The sequence below is a fragment of the Pipistrellus kuhlii genome, unplaced genomic scaffold (assembly GCF_014108245.1).
Source record: "Pipistrellus kuhlii isolate mPipKuh1 unplaced genomic scaffold, mPipKuh1.p scaffold_m20_p_10, whole genome shotgun sequence".
Lineage (NCBI taxonomy): Eukaryota > Metazoa > Chordata > Mammalia > Chiroptera > Vespertilionidae > Pipistrellus > Pipistrellus kuhlii.
This window is the reverse complement of record NW_023425405.1, coordinates 50,442,801-50,459,567: the sequence shown is the minus strand read 5'-3', so window position 1 is coordinate 50,459,567 and position 16,767 is coordinate 50,442,801. Positions and strand designations below refer to the sequence as shown.

The 16,767-nt window shown below is 47.3% G+C and overlaps 1 protein-coding gene and 1 pseudogene across 6 annotated transcripts in view; both read left to right on the top strand.

Moving 5' to 3' along the window:
* Positions 1-7,350, top strand: part of ATXN7L1 (ataxin 7 like 1) — a 230,513-nt gene extending 223,163 nt beyond the window's left edge. For 5 of the 6 annotated variants that reach the window (XM_036429685.2, XM_036429684.2, XM_045578540.1 and 2 more), the window contains 2 exons: positions 2,887-2,961; positions 5,169-7,350. In XM_036429685.2, coding sequence (XP_036285578.1) covers positions 2,887-2,961; positions 5,169-5,210 — 117 coding nt within the window. In that variant the 3' untranslated portion in view covers positions 5,211-7,350. The remainder of the gene's footprint in view (positions 1-2,886; positions 2,962-5,168) is intronic. The other variant, XM_045578539.1, reaches the window with a different exon arrangement.
* A 7,371-nt stretch (positions 7,351-14,721) lies between these two features.
* Positions 14,722-15,596, top strand: LOC118714594 (annotated as a pseudogene).
* The last annotated feature ends 1,171 nt before the right edge of the window (positions 15,597-16,767 follow it).

Sequence of the window (16,767 nt, the reverse complement as noted above, 5' to 3'; positions counted from 1 at the left end):
ACCAGGGTCCCCTCTGGGGGGTGCTGGCTCGTGGTTCCGGCCCCCCGGGACTGTTCCACGTCACCTGGCTGCCCCGGTGCCCCTCCCCCTCTTGCTGGTACAACTTTTTTTTTTTAATATATTTTATTGATTTTTTTACAGAGAGGAAGGGAGAGGGATAGAGAGCTAGAAACATTGATGAGAGAGAGACATCGATCAGCTGCCTCCTGCACACCCCCCCACTGGGGATGTGCCCACAACCAATGTACATGCCCTTGACCGGAATCGAACCTGGGACCTTTCAGTCCACAGACCGACGCTCTATCCACTGAGCCAAACCGGTTTCGGCATAACTCTTTTTTTTCCCAAAAGTAAAACGAACGGCAACGGGCACAGAATTGTGCGATGCCACTGTACCAAATGGGGAGGAGGGGGATTGTGAGGAAAGCTGTGGGAACGTGGTGTGTGGTCCAGGGAGAATCCGTGTGTCTTCCCTTGTGTTCTGTTCCCATCCCCGAGTCTGGTCTGCCTCCCAGGCTAGGGAAGCGACCTCGGAGAGTCCCCGCCCGCACAGACCAGTGCCATGGGGCTCCTCGGAGAGAGCGAGGCCAGAGGAGCCGCTCCGCAGGCTGCCCCGGGGCCTTGCCCCTGCTGGCCGGGCACCTGCTCCCGCAGCCCCAGGGTCACAGCCAGAGCATGACGTGCCCGGGCCCTGAGCCCAGCCCCATCCGGGGGCGAGGACTCGGGAGAGACGAGAGGCAGTTGTGTCATCTTTACAGGAGGCTCGTTAAAACCTCACGGGGAGAGCATCTCGAGGGGGATTCACAAATCACAAGCAAACACTTGAGAAGCAGCAAGTTTGGATCCCAAGGGCCAGACAAGCTGCAACGGAGGCCAGGGAGGGAGAAGGGGAGGACGGGGCGCCTCCCGGGAGCCCGGCCCCTCACACATGTGTGCAGCTGCAGCAGACGTGCTGCCTCTGGCTGCTCAGTGCCGGGGGGGGGGGGGGGGGGGGGGGGGCGCCCTATGCTGAGGCTCACCGGGGGTTCAGTGCCACCTCCAGGTCTGGATGGACGCACAGCCAGGACCTCCGAACTCAGGACCACCTGAGTTCCCTGAGGGTTGCTAGGATGCAGGTTCTGAGTCAGGCCAGGGGCAGAGGCAGGGGTGGGAGAAGGCCTGAGAGTCTGCATTCTAACAGGCCACTGGTTTGCAGGCCACACGCTGAGCGGCAGGCTATCCTGTCACCCATTTCAGATAAAATCTTAGCAGCTAACACTTAGGAGGGGGGCTCCGATCCAAGTCCTTCAGCTACATTTAACACCTGTAGCCATTCCCTGTTATTACTGTCCTTTGATAGATGAGTCAACCAAGGCACAGGAAGGTGCTCTGGGGACCAACTGGGGTTCTGTTTCATTATATCTGGTAGGAGTAAGGCCAGAATTTGCCAAAGTCACACAGCAAGTACGTAGCAGGGCTGGGATTGAAACCAGGCCGGTTAGCTCTGGAGCCTGGGCTCTTAGCCCTCCATGCCTCTCATGTGTTCATGGCGTGCCTCTGTGGAGTAAAGACCGCTCTGTTGACTGTTGGGTCTGCCAGGACATAGGGAATGTGCAGTCAACACTACGAGCCAGCCACCAGCGGGGTGAGAGGAGCAGGCAAGCTGCCTCCAGCGAGGGTCCATCAGGAAGGAAATCCAAAAAAAGCTGAGGAATGTAACGGCTGCCTTGGGCCTAGGTGGTACCTGGGTCCTTGTCACCAGGCCACTAAGAAAAAGCTTTGTCCAGGGATTTCTGAATGTTGGAGAAAAGCCTTTGGAGAATCTATGTTGATCCTCTTAGGAGACTGGAAGGGGCGTGGTGTGAGGTTGAGAAATTCAAGGTAAACATGTGCTCTGGGGACCAACTGAGGTTCTGTTTCAGTGTATCTGGTAGGAGTAAGGCCAGAATTTGCCACAGGAGTATTAAATTAAACAAAATGGCTGCAAATGTAAGGCCGATGTCTTTATGCAAAGCTGAATTAATGTAGAAGGCTATATATATAAAGTTCTTTATATTTTTTAATTTATTTCACGGGGGGGGGGGGGGGTGATAGAAACATCAATGATGGGAGGGAATCATTGATCAGCTGCCTCTTGCACGCTTCACACTGGGGATCAAGCCCAAAACCCGGACATGTGCCCTGACCGGGAATCAGACCATGACCTCCCGGTTTGATTCCCTCTGAGCCAGGCAGCGGGGAGGCCAGCTCTTCATGGGCCCAAGGCAGGAGCTGCCTCTGGGACGGCACTCAATCGAGCACCAGCCGTGTGTGCCAAGGGCAGCCCCGTGCTCCCAGGACACTGTCCAAGGACCGGTCCGCTTCCCCTGGAGGAGGAAGCCCAGGGCCATCATGCTTTTGCTCGGGAACAGTAAGGGCTGCACTGTGTCTCCTGACTGAGAAAACGGGCCCAGAACAAGGCCCAGGCTTCTATCCGCCGCTGATCCACGGGAGCCTGAGCCAGAAATAAGTGAGGGGAGGCCTGAGTTCAGAGGTGGAGGCGTCTGTGTAACCCTTTGGCCACAGATGGAAAAGCTGGGCCTCTGCCCAGTTCAATGCTCCGAGGGGAGGGACGGGGAGGGGGGCGACATGGCAGGCCTCCAGCCAGATTGCTTTATCCTCATCCCGAAAACGTCCTCACGGGGGAAGCAGGATTGAGTTCCCCTCCGTTATGCTTTCCTCTGGGGTGGGAGTGACATCCTCCAGGCACCGCTGAGACGTTTCCGTTTTCTCTGCCATTTGAGATGGACGGGAGGGCAAGGAGCACGTGGTGGCACAGCCCTCTCCTGTCCCCGTGGACACCTGGTGTGGGCGGGGCCTGCCCATGCTGGCTCGCTGTCTGAGGAGGGCTTCGCCGATGTCTTTCAGGTTGGGAAAAACAGCAGCCTCGCTCTGTCACAGTCCAGCCCTTCAAGCATACCCAGCCCAGGACACAGCCGACAGGTAAGTTAGGGGGGCGGAGGGGGAGAGGAGTGGAGTACATAAGGTCATCAGCGGGGTGGAAAGAATGTGGGTATTTGGGTCAGATCCTGGTTCAAATCTCATCTGGTTAACAGCACGGCCGTCTGGCTTCCCACGTTAGTAGTTACTAGCTGTGTGCCCTTGGGCACGTTACTTAACTCCTCTGTGCTTGTTTCCTCACCATACTATGGGGATTATAGTCAAAACCGGTTTGGCTCAATGGCTAGAGCCTCAGCCTGCGAACTGAAGGGTCCCGGGTTCGATTCCGGTCAAGGGCACGTACGTAGTGGGTGTGCAAGAGGCAGCTGGTTGATGATTCTCTCTCATCGGTGTTTCTAACTCTCTATCCCTCTCAATTCCTCTCTGTGAAAAATAAAATATATTTTTTTTTAAATGGGGATTATAATGGTCCCTACCTCATAGGGCTTTTGTGATGATTAAATTAACTTATTCACAGAAAGCCTCTAAAACAGGGGTGTCAAACTCAATCAGAGAAGGGGCCAAAATCTAAAATCCAGCCTAAATCGCGGGCCGAATGGTTTACTGAACAGTCATAAACTGTCATTGTGATGGAAACGCAGCGGAGTGCAGTGATGACAGCGCGGTGCGGGCCACATTGCAAGGCCTGGCGGGACGGATTTGGCCCGAGGGCCTTGTGTTTGACACATTTTCTAGAGTCTAGAAAATGCCCAATAGAACACACACGTGTTAGCAATTACTATTAGTATTAGCAGCCGTGTCATATTAGGCAGATTACTTTGAGTCTAATTTTTTTTTTTTTTTCATCTGTTAAATGGCAAAGTCAATGCCTACCTCCTAAGATTGCTGTGAAAATTAAATAAGGTGATGTGGACTAACGGGCCTTGCTAGAGGCAGGTCAGTCAGTGCTTTCTCCAGGCCTCTGGGGAGCTAGAGCCACCCTTCGGAGAGCGGTTCCAAGCCGGGACTCTTCAGGGTAGACTTGGGAGTTTTACGAACTTGAGGTGTGAGAGTTAGTTCGTGTGTGAATAATTTTCTCCATTGGCGAGCATGTGCATGCGGGGGGAGACCAGGGAGCGTAGGGGGCGGCTTCCCGCATGCCGTGCGTGATCGGGGGAAAATACGATGACGGCTGCGTTGTGTTGTCTTCGATACCTGTAGGCTTCGCAGACAACACATTGCAATGTATATTTGTCTGTGTGTTGGCCTTTGGGGTTTCCTCGCAAATCTGGGGTAGAATTTGGGGGAAGGTTATAGGGAAACAGTCTTTGTCTCCCCAGATCAAGGAGGGTGCCTCCATTATTTTGAGTCGCGATGGCCCTTTCGGGGCCTGAGCACCTGCCCCCAGTCCTCTGTGGGCGGAGGGGGTGGGGGTGTCCTCTGTGCTCGGGCAGGGGCTGCCTCTGTGGACGGCAGACCTCCCGCACAGGTGGTGAATGCGCCTGCCCGGGGCTCCAGGCCCGCCTGTGGGGACCCGGAATGCTGGCAGTCAGCCCTGACGAATGTAACAGTGATGATGATAGTCTGCTGAGTCCTTCCTCCGCAGAGGCTGGGCTAGCCACCCTGTCCATGCATGTAAACCTTTAACAGACCCTGTGAGAGACAAAACGGCCATCCTCATTTTATAGATGAAGGTGACTGGACGATGAGGCTAAGTCACGTGAACCCAGAACCTTGGTCTCCATAGTCTGTGCTTCACCCATCACTCTGCCTCTTCCTTAGATAATTCCCTGGGCTGTCTGTAGGTTAGCTACCCTGTTTCCCCAAAAATAAAGACACTGTCTTATATTAATTTTTGCTCCCAAAGATGTGCTAGGTCTTATTTTCAGGGGATGTCTTATTTTTCCATGCGCTAGGTCTTATTTTCGGAGGATGTCTTATTTTTGGGGAAACGGTAGGAACATCCCAGGTGAACGAATTGGGGGGAAAAGAGAGAGAGAGCGAGAGAGCGAGAGAGAGAGAGAGAGAGAGAGAGAGAACACAGACTTATTCTGATCCTCTATGCTGGAGAGAAACCCATGAATTTATCTTTGCATTTCCCCCCACCACTAGGATCTTTGGGGTTACCCTACATGTATGGGGTCCTTTGCAGACATCCCCTCCTGCCTTTGGCTGCTGTAGGGGTTGGGATGGTCTCCTTTTTGTTATAGATGAGAAATCACTCTGTTCTCGAATCCTCGTGGTAATCCCAAGCTTCTTTTCTTTTCTAGAAGACCACAAACAGAACAGGCAGGATAAGGACTCTTCCATAGCAAGACTATGAAGCCACTTCCAGAACAACGCCTGGCCTCCGGTCCCGCCCAGGGGCCATGGGGGCAGGGAGTGGGCAGTGGGGGATCCATTTCCTGGGCCCGCCTGTGGCTCCGGCCTTTCTTTGTCTTTTTCTTTTTTATGACCAGTTTCTTTCGTTTTTTGGAGAAAAAGAAAAAAGGCAAGAGAACGTGAATTTGAGATTTACAGAAAACAATGCCCGTGTTTTGTTTTCTTCGTTGTCTTTCGTTTGCCACATGTACACATCCTTCCAAGCTCGGGGTCCCTCCTCCAGCTTCTGATTCAACTACTGCACCGTCGTTTTGCTCCAGCCACGCGAGCAGACCGTTCGGGACGTCCGTTCCCAGTTGGCATCGTCATCGGAAACTCGAACTTGAGCACACGAAGTGCTCTTTTCCTTGTCCTCGCCCGCCCATCCATCCCATCCTACCTGCCACTCTCTGGGTCCCCAAGGCTGTCCCAAGAAGTTGTCTCTCATAAGCTCGCCTCTGGATGGCCTGGGAGGGGCTCCGCTGGGGAGCGGAGAACAGAGGCAGGAGGGTGGCCAAGCACCCATCAGGTTTCCAGGGCACCCAGGACCACCGGCCGGCCGTGCAGCTGAGAGAGGGGATATACCGGGTCAGGTCTGGACCGGGCCTGGGAGGTGGCTGGAAGCAGAGAATGGGGGTCGGAAAGCTATCCCTCAGAGATCGTGAGAACTGGGTGGTTGTGGTCCTCTGAGCTTGTTAGGAATCCAGGGTGCCCTGGGCAAGGGCCCAAAGCTGGTCAAACCAGAGAGGGATGCCCCCCCCCGGGGGGGGGGGGGGACAGGAGGCCCCAGGAGGCCACTCTGAAGAAGGCACAGTGCCCACAGCTGTGGACACTCTCCAGCTGCCCTCCAGGGCCGGGCAAGAGGAGACAAGGGGAGGGAAGGATGGATCTGGGGGAAAGCTTCCATGGAGGGCTACGGGTCAAACCCCTGGTGAGAATGAGTACAAGCCCCGCCCACCCAGCTCTGTGCCCTGGGCCACACGACCCTGGGCCACACGACGGGCCCCCTGTATCAGGATCTGTCGGGTTCTCAGAGGCCCAGCTCAGACACAGCCACCCCGGGTCAGAGTGGTAAGGCCGGCCACTCCCTAGCGAGGAAGAGCGCAGCTGAAACTATTCACACTGGAGTCTGAAGGAAACGTCAGTACTGTAAGCTTTAATCAGGAATCGGTCCGGAAAGGAACGCGCCACGTAAAGTGAGTGTTCTGCGCTGTTCACCCTGTCCCTTGGCACAGAGAGTGGGAGTTTCCCTTCATCCCTACATCAGACAGGAAAGCCAGAGTGGCAGCTGGACACACACCCTCACCCCCACCCCGAAGTCTTCCTCCCCTCCCCACCCCCCTCCCCAAAGATCAGACTACTGTTAGGTTTCAACACGGAATGGAATCCCACTGAGGCGGGAGGCTAGCGGAGTGATTTGCATCGATGAAATTGCACTGACAGTGTTTCTTATAGGATTACTACAATTTTTTAATATAAAAATGAAGATTTTTTTAAAAAATCAATGAGTTGATATTAGGTACCAGGACATTAGTTCAGATTATTTCGTTTTTATTTCTACAGTGTTAAAAGTGCACTTATATGCTGGTTTATTTACATCTTGGGGGGGGGGGGGAAAGGGGGAAGACTGCAAATTGAAGGGAAGATTGTTACTTTTCCTTTTTTTAAAAAAAAAAGGTGGTTAAGGCAGATTTAAGACTTATAAATGTATAAGAAATTATAAACAAGATTAGAACCTTTGGGGGGGAAAAAAGTTTAGAAGATATTCTTAAAGTAAATTTTTATAGTGTTAATTTTGTAATAATTTATGTTTTACTATATGACAGAGCTAACTGACCAGAAATAGTTTCAGAAACAATATGAAACTTAGGAAAGTTTTAAGCAATGTTTATATTTTTAAAATGTTCTTTGGATTATGTTTTTATTGTACATTTCTTCAGACGGAAAAGTATGTAGATATATCTTTGTTATTTTTGCACAATTTTTTTGTCTTGTTCAGTTTTAGACGTCTGTGTGTGGTTGTGTTTTTGTTTTGTTTTTTAATATAATTTATTTTGAGTTGTAAAACTTGCAGGAGTAAAAACAAAACGAGGGGGGGGAAAAATCTCAGTAACAGAATAACCCTCTGATCTACAAACTCTTACATATCCAAAGAGGGAACACAAAGGTGAGAGATGAAGTGGCTGCTTCTGAGAAATAACATCTGGACAGGGACTCAAGGAGCAATTCCGTCTGTAGGTGTGAACGTTTTCGCGCCCTACATCTTGAATTGCAAGCTGGAATAACAAGGCTCCCCACCGAATGCTGCTGACTTGGTGAAAGACTGGCTCTGACCAAGGCGAGGACATTTCTGGAAAACTGAGCAAAAAAAGAAAAGGGAAAACCCACGGTGTCTCTTCCTTCACGGTCAACCACAGGTTTACTTGATAACCATGTATTCAAAACTCACAGCTTGAAAAAAGTGGAATGCAAATAAAAAGTTTTCTTTGGTTTTGTTTTCATGGAGTTCAACTGGACCAGCCTGTAAAGCACTATCCGGGTGACCCCCTCTGGGGACTTCTTTGTTCCGCCCGCCCCCCTCGGCCCTCTCTCCCCGCCCGGGACTGCACACCCCAACACCCCCCTCCACTTGCCTGAAGATCTCGTGACTCGTCGCCAGCCACAGAGGCTCACGAAAGCTCTGGTTGTTAAGCCTAGCGCAATGCATAGACCTGTCAGCCATAAAAAACAAAGCGACTTGGATAAACTTGTATGCCTTCTTTTGTATCAATGTACCAATTGTAAATAACGCTGATCAACCTTTGTAGAGAATAGTTTATACAGCATATTCTATTATTGCTGATTCTCAGTGAACTCTTGTTTAAAAAAAAAAAAAAAGGAAAAGAAGAAATTTTCTATTTACACCTTCTATTTTGTTATGCTGTTGGCCCATGGCACTTTAACAAAAAACTGTGGGTTTTACGTCGCTGGCCAGTCATGGGGGTATATTAAATAACTATTGTTGCACAGACAAGAATTTGCACCTGATCATTTGTCCTTTCCTACTACCCGACTTGAGAACCTTTTCCGGAAGGATTTTGAAGAAGAGCATGTCCAAACATTCTGAACCAAGGCCACCCTTGTGGGGTGGGTTTCTCTTCTTTTCTACGATCCATATTTTGTAACACTAGGCATCTCCTCCTTCGCCCCGCACCTTCATGTGTTAGCACTATCAGAATTCATTCCATGCCTGCGATATTGTAAGCAGAATAAATGTCTAAAGTAGGTGTACATAGTAAACTCCATGGCTTACAGTTTTAAAAAAAGGAAAGAACAAACATGTATCTATTGATACTGCCACGGTTCCGCACCAGGCCTGACACATTCTCCGGTGAGCGGTTGGGTTTTTTGGCCTTTTTTTTTTTTTTTTTTTTTTTTTGTAACATGGCTTTGTAAATAAAATAATTTATATGTTTGTAAAACTTAAGTCTTCGGGTTTTCATAAAATTTAGATTTTTTTTTTCTTTTTCTTTTGGGTTGCATGTGTTCATGCCAGGCAAGCCTTCCATGCCAGGACATACATTTGAGGCAAAGAATAAGAGAGTGAATTCATTCAACAAATCTTTCTGGAGCATCCTGGCTGCTGCTGCCCCTGAGTGAGGCGCTCTGTGCTTAGTGATGAGAAGCAGACAAGAGTCCCAGCTGCTTCCTGCAAGCAGCTCGGTGGGAGAGATCATAAATAAACACACGATCGAATGTGTAATTACAGATATCGGCAAGTGCTATGACTCTACGAAAGGGAAGGAGGAGGAACCGACAAAGTATGTGAGGAGAGTGCTGTCAGGGAGTTTTCTCTAAGGAAGCCAGCTGCTGGCCCAGTGTGGAGAGAGAATCCCGGCAGAGAGGGACTGAGGTAGAAAAGGTTCGGTAAGCTCCCAGAGCCAGGGAAGACCCCCTGTGGATGAAGTGGGGGTAGGGGAGGGACAGGAGGCAAGGACAAGGTCACAAAAGGCACTCAGAGTTTGGGTTTTGCACTTGATTCAGCAAGAATCCTTTGGAGGGCTTTAGGAACATGGCATAATCTGATAGATTAAAAGATCCGCTATAAAAGAAAAAAAGATAGCCGTAACCGGTTTGGCTCAGTGGTAGAGCGTCGGTCTGCGGACTGAAAGGTCCCAGGTTCGATTCCGGTCAAGGGCATGTACCTTGGTTGCAGGCACATCCCCAGTAGGGGGTGTGCAAGAGGCAGCTGGTAGATATTCCTCTCTCATTGACGTTTCTAGCTCTCTATCTCTCTCCCTTCCTCTCTGTAAAAAATCAATAAAATATATATGAAAAAAAAAAGAAAGAAAGAAAAAAGAAATAGAAAAAAGATCCTCTAGCTGCTGTGTGGAGAATTGGATGCTCTTGCAAGAGACCAGGTGAGATGTTAGTGAGGTCCCAGGATGGTTGCAGCCGGGGGGGGGGGGGGGGGGGGGGTGAGAAAGAGAGAGAGAGAGAGAAGTGAGTAGACTCAGTAGATTGAGATGCATCGTACATTGACAAGACTGGCTTAGGAATTAGATACAGGTCCTGGTAGAGCAGTTGTGTTAGGTGCAGATGCCATTTCTTCAGCTGTGGGAAACCAGAGAAAGAACGGGCTTTTTAGGGGGCTGGTGGGAGGACCATTTCGTGAAAATCAAAAGTTCTGGTCTTGTGCATGCATGTTCATGGATGAGATTGCTATGAAACACCATGTGTCAAGAAGGCATGGTGTACACATGACAGAAGCTAACAGCAGGTCTAAGTTGGAGGCATCAATTTGGGAATCATTAGTACATGGGTGATACTTAGAGCCACAGGTAGGGATGTGATTACTTGAGAGGGTGTAGAAGAAGAGGAGACATTTAGAGGTTGGGTGGAAACAAAGAGAGAGACTCTTACGAGGAAGCATTCTCAAAGAGAAGAGAGAACCCAACAGGAAGTGGTTCCCTGGAAGCCAGGACTGTCAGAGGTTTCAAGAAAGGGATAATCAACTGAGTCCAATTCTGCTGTAAAATGGAAAATGTAGCCCTAGCTGGTTTGGCTCAATGGATAGAGTGTCAGTCTGTGGACTGAAGGATCCCGGGTTCGATTCTGGTCAAGGATGCATGCCTGGATTGCAGGCTCAATCCCCAATGTGGGGAGTGCAGGAGGCAGCCGACCAATGATTCTCTCTCATCATTGATGTTTCTATCTCTCCCTCCCTCTCCCTTCCTCCTGAAATCAATAAAAATATATATTTTTTTAAAAAAAGCAGAGAGAAATTGTGGTGTTTGTGGTGTTGCTAGAGAAGATTCCTGCTTTTAAAAAAGAAAAAAAAGGAAGATGCAAGATTATATTATGTCTGGTTTTGCAATACAGGCCATTGGTGACTATTAATTTCCAAAGCTGCCATAATAAATTAACCCAAGTTAGTGGCTTAAAACTACATACACTTATTCTCTCAGAACTCTGGAGACCAGAAATCCAAAACCGTCCAGGGCTGCATTCCGTCTGAGGGCTCTGGAGGAGAACCCTTCCTTGCCTCTTCCGGTTTCTCATGACCGCCAGCAGTCCACGGCTTAGAGCTACATCACTCCCCTTCCTGCCTCCATCTTCACCTGGACTACTTTATTTTTTTCTTAATAAACGTTTATTGTTCATATTATTACAGAAGTTCCTCATTTTTCCCCCCTCCACCAGGTTCCTACCCCACCCTCTGCCCTTCCTCCCCCCCATTATCCTCATCCATAGGTGCACAGTTTATGTTCAGTCTCTTCCCGCACCCCCCCCCACTCCTCTTTTCCCTGAGAATCATCAGTCCACTCCCCTTCCATACCTCTGATTCTATTGTTTTAAACAGTTAATATTGTCCATCAGGGTTTTAAAATCTAAGACCAGATAAAGAACTTCACTAATAAAAAAAAAAATTTTAAAGCTAAAAGAGTTCATCACCACCAAACCAGAATTATATGAATTGCTGAAGGGGGTTCTTTCAGAAGAGAAAGAAAATAAAGATAAAAATTATGAACAACAAATACATAACTATCAACAAGTGAATCTAAAAACCAAGGGAATTAAAAAATCTGATTCACCTGGACTTCTACCCCGTGTTTATCCTGGGTCTCAAACCTCCCGCCGCCTTGCTCTTAGGAGGACATACTCGTTGGACCTAAGGCCAACCCTAAGTCCTGGATCATCTTATTTCAAGATTCTTAATTACATCTTTTCTCCAAATAGGTTCACACTCCCAGGTTTACGGGTTAGGACTTGAACATATCTTTTGGGGGATTATTACTCAACCCCCTACAGTGGCCTTAGCAAAGCAGGTGTGATGGAGTGGTAGGAGCCAGGGACAGGCTGGAGTGATTTGAAGGAAACTCAGTTGTGTACACAAATCTTAAGGAGCTTAAAAGACAAGTGGGAGTGTTGGAATTGGCTTTTGTTGTTGTTTGTTGTTGTTGCTGCTGTCGTTGGGTTGTGTCTTTTTTAAGATTTTTTAAAATTGATTTTTAGCAGAAACCGGTTTGGCTCAATGGATAGAGCGTTGGCCTGCAGACTGAAAGGTCCCGGGTTCGATTCCAGTCAAGGGCATGTACCTTGGTTGTGGGCACATCCCCAGTAGGGGGTGTGCAAGAGGCAGCTGATCGATGACTCTCTCTCATCGGTGTTTCTAACTCTCTATCCCTCTCTCTTCCTCTCTGTAAAAAAAAAAATCAATAAAATATTTTTTAATTGATTTTTAGAGAGAGAGAGGAAGGGAGATAGGGAGAAACATGCGCACTCCCTACTGCAAACTGAACCAGCAACCTTCCCAGACCTGGGATGATGCCCAACCAACTGAGCCATACCATTTTTTTTTGGGGGGGGGGGGTTGGCTTTTGTTGTTCATTTTGTTTTTCAAGGGAGATCGCAGCTCATATGCTGGGACAGTAGAGGAAGGAAAGGTTCAAGAAGCAGGAGAAAGGACAAATTCCCCAACGAGTGAGGCTCTTGAGGAGGCAAGAGCGAGGTAAACCCAAACATATGTGGAGATAGTCACCTTTTTTTACTGCTAAGAGATAAACTGAGGCATATTAAAAATCTTAAGAATGTACTTGAGCCGCGCCAAACCCAGAAGTGGTTCTGCAGCACTCCACTGACAGGAGCTCAGGGAGAGACTTTTAGAGAGAAAAGGCAAAATAGGGACATTATTGATTGGCTATAGTCAATAATTGAATGGGAAGGGAAAACATGACTCGAGGGCTTTGCTTTTATTTTTATTTTTGAAAGAATCAAGATGCATGTTTTTGTTTTGGTTTGCAATTCTTTTTTACGTCTTTTGGTTCTGTCTGGCTAATGCACAGAAAACGTCGATATGGAGTGGATGCTCCGCATTGAGGAGAGGACTGGATTTCCCTGCAAACAGAGAGGTGCTCCCAGGCTCTGCGCTCATCTTCAGAGGCTCGGAGGGTGTTCTCCCCAGCTCCACGCTGAGCCCGGCATTGTGCAGCCTTTTAATGAATGAACTGGCATTCGAAGTAACCTCAGTGAATGATAGCCATGAACACAAGCAGATGGCTTTCTGGGATAGCTGTTCGTTACCTTTCGGAAGAGCTCTAGGGAGGTTTCTGGTACTGGAGATGTTCTGTGGCTTGACCTGGAAGCTTGTTAAATGAATATAATCACTGGTGAGATGTTCATCAGGCTGCATACTCAAGAGTCATTCCTTTCACTGTGCACTTTGAAATGTAAAAGTTTACACACAGACCAAAAGGTGAATGGCAGACTGGAGTGCAATCGTCTCAGTAGAAAGAAGAAAGTTACCAAGTAGTTTGAAAAGAATACTAACGAGAAGCCCATTTTCTCCCCCAAATCCCCAGAGGTAGTAGGTACCACAGAGGAGGGGGTGCAGCTTGGGTAGAAAATAGGAGAGGGGAGATGGAGGGGTTTGAAAGTCTCACATGAGGTTGTTGGACCCCTCAGAGGCTCTCCCTCCACCTCCTACATACAGGTAGTAGCTACTCATCCGCACCCCACCCCTCAGCAAGGGACTGAAGGGTTACTTTTTTGGGAAAATAAATGGAACACTGAGATTCTGAATTCAAGGTTACCAAGCCCAACAGAGAAAGTTCCCTTGGGATGAGGTGGGGGTGGGATGAGGCACAAGGTTGTCTCTTTTCATCATAAATTGTAGAATATTAATTTGTGCAATATCATGCTGTTTTGATATTTTAATAATTTAGAGTATAATATCAATGATCCTAATTAATGACGAAATATGTGGAAGTCCTTAGGTAAGCTCATATTAGTATTTACCAGAATGCAGTACAATGCAATGTTTGGCTCGTGGCATGGCAGCTTAAAAAGTCTGGATACAGTCCTAGCCGGTTTGCTCAGTGGATAGAGCGTTTGGCCTGCAGACTAAAGGGTCCTGGGTTCCCTTCCAGTCAAGGGTATGTACCCGGGTGCAGGTTCAATTCCTGGCTAGGCCTGGTCCCAGGCGTGTATAGGAGATAATCAATTGATGTGTCTCTCTCGCATCAATGTTTTTCTCTGTCTCTCCCCCGTCCCTTCCACTCTCTCAACAACAAAACAAAAAAAATCAATGGAAAAATATCCTTGGGTGAGGATTATCAAAACAAAAAGACACCACAAAAGCCTGGATACAGAACCAGAGAAAAACTGAAAGTGATCGAATATAAATGATTACAGTGAATGGCTATGGAATGTACTTCCTGAAAGTAGATAACATGGAATGACTTCAGAAGCCATCCTTCTTAGGAGGACTTGCCCAGCAGAGATCTGGTGCTGGTAAAACCTGGTGTGGATTATCAAATGATTGTATTGACATCCAGGAGCTTTTTCAACCCAAGCCATGAATTTCATGTTTCCCTGGACTTCATAATTTATCTTTAGGGTGGATGTCAAAAATAATTATGTTGAGTGAGACACTAGACAAAAACAAAAAAAAAAAAGGACCTGCTCTCTGGTTTCATTTATATAAAATCCTAGAAAATGTAAAACTAAGCTATAGTTAGAGATCCTAGGTCAGTAGTTGCCTGGTGACAGGGGCAGAGGTGGGAGGCAGGGTTAAGGAGGGGTGAGTAGGAGGAACTAGAAAGGGACACAGGGAAACATGTGGGTGCCCTGATGGCTACATGGATACATACTTAAAACAAGAGTTGACCTTGTGCCCTAGCTGGTTTGGCTCAGTGGGTACAGTGTCGGCCTGAAGACTGAAGAGTCCCAGATTTGATTCTGGTCAAGGGCATGTACCTTGGTTGTGGGCACGACCCCAGTAGGGGGTGTGCAAGAGTCGATGTTTCTCTCTCATCGATGTTTCTGACTCTCTGTCCCTGTCCCTTCCTCTCTGTAAAAAAAAAAAAAAAAAAAAAAAAAAAAAAAAAAAAAAAAAAAAAAAATCAATAAAATATTTTTAAATAAATAAATATTAGAAAATAAATAAAAATGTTACTGCTGTGTTGGTAATAGCTAGTACAGATGTTGATAAGACAGAAGCTTCCTACTGTGAGGAACAAACACTGCATTATACTGCAACAAAAGGAGAAAGAGCCGAAACTGGTTTGGCTCAGTGGATAGAGCATCAGCCTGCCGACTGAAGGGTCCTGGGTTCGATTCTGGTCAAGGGCATGTACCTTGGTTGCAGGCACATCCTCAGAAGGGGGCGTGCGAGAGGCAGCTAATCGATGACTCATCAATGTTTCTAATTATCTCCCTTCCTCTCTGTAAAAAAATCAATAAAATATATATTTTTTTAAACAAAAAAAAAATGGAGAAAGTACTGTAGTGCAAGTACCAAAAATGGCCTATTTATGATGGAGTTTGGAATTCTAAGTCTGCTGAGTTTTTGTGCTGCTGATGGTTTTATGCCTGCCAAAGAGACAATTTTCACCTTCAAATGTGATCCTGTGTCTGACTTTGGAACTGGTCCTCATCACGCAGCCTACTGAGGCCCTCTTGGACATATATTAGTACTCCCAGGTGTGGAAATCTGAGTTGACACATGGAAGTGTGGAATGTTAGAAACCACAAACATTTCTAAACCGGTGGCCTCTGAGTCTCCACATTCTGCTTGGTGCCCAGATGATGAGCATGTTTTAACAGCTACGTGTGCTCCCGGGTTACGCGTTAATCATGGGTACAGACTTGGCATCATACTGACTCCATCTTGCAAAGTCTGTGTGCCATCCAATGGGGAATTATGGCAGGCTTCTTGACAGCCATTTTTAGATGGACTATTTCCAGCAAAAACAGTCACTTTCCAAGTAGTTCCAAGTGACGTATCCAGGGAAGAACCTAACGCTGCTCCAGCTTACAGACCCCCAGCTTTAAGAGATAAACCAGCCAAAATTGGTTTGGCTCAGTGGATAGAGCGTCAGCCTGCAGACTGAAAGGTCCCAGGTTTGATTCCAGTCAAGGGCATGTACCTTGGTTGCAGGCACATCCCCAGTAGAGGGTGTGTAAGAGGCAGCTGATCGGTGATTCTCTCTCATTAATGTTTCTAACTTTCTAGCCCTCTCTCTTCCTCTCTGTAAAAAATCAGTAAAATATATTTTTTTATTTTTTTATTTTTAAATATATTTTATTGATTTTGTACAGAGAAGAAGGGAGAGAGCTAGAGAGTTAGAAACATTGATGAGAGAGAGTCATCGATCAGCTGCCTCTTGCACACCCCCTACTGGGGATATGCCCGCAACCAAGGTACATACCCTTGACCGGAATCAAACCCGGGACCCTTCAGTCCCCAAGCCGACGTTCTATCCATTGAGCGAAACCGGTCTCGGCTAAAATATATATATTTTTTTAAAAAGAGATAAACCAGTCACCAATTCCTGGCTGTATGAGAAGGAGCCACTGCAGAATATGAAACCACAACTGGGAAATGAGCCATTATCCAAAACAGCCCATAAAAAATCAAAGGAAACATGAAGCTAAGAAAGCCGCAAAGCAGGAAGCAAGAAGTGACAAGAGTCTAGATCTGGCACCTATTCCTGCCCCACGGAGCTCCACACAAAATACTGTTTCCCAGTCAACTTCTGGACACGCTGAAGTAGACAAAAAAAGAAAATCCAGAACCTAAAGAAGAAACGGAAAGCAAGGAACAACTAAGAAGAGAACAAGCAGCAACTTGAAAACAGCTGGTGGGGGTGGGGAGGGGGGAATCAGTTGGAGAAAATTCAAAAAGAGAAATCCCTTCTCCAGGAACTGGAAGATTTGGAAATGGGTATTTGAAGATTCACAGAAAACAAGGTGGTTACCAGAGATCAGTAAAACATATCCTCTATTCACTGGTGTATACAGAATGTTCATGTGTCCACATTTAACATGCATTTTCCAAGATTCTACCTATGTGTGAAGTTATTTAATTATACCTATTAAATTTATGTTTGCATCCCACTTCTATATCATGTTAACATATGCTATAAAAAAAAAAAAAAAAAAAGATATGGCCGAAACCAGTTTGGCTCAGTGGTAGAGCTTCAGTCTGCGGACTGAAGGGTCCCAGGTTCGATTCCGGTCAAGAGC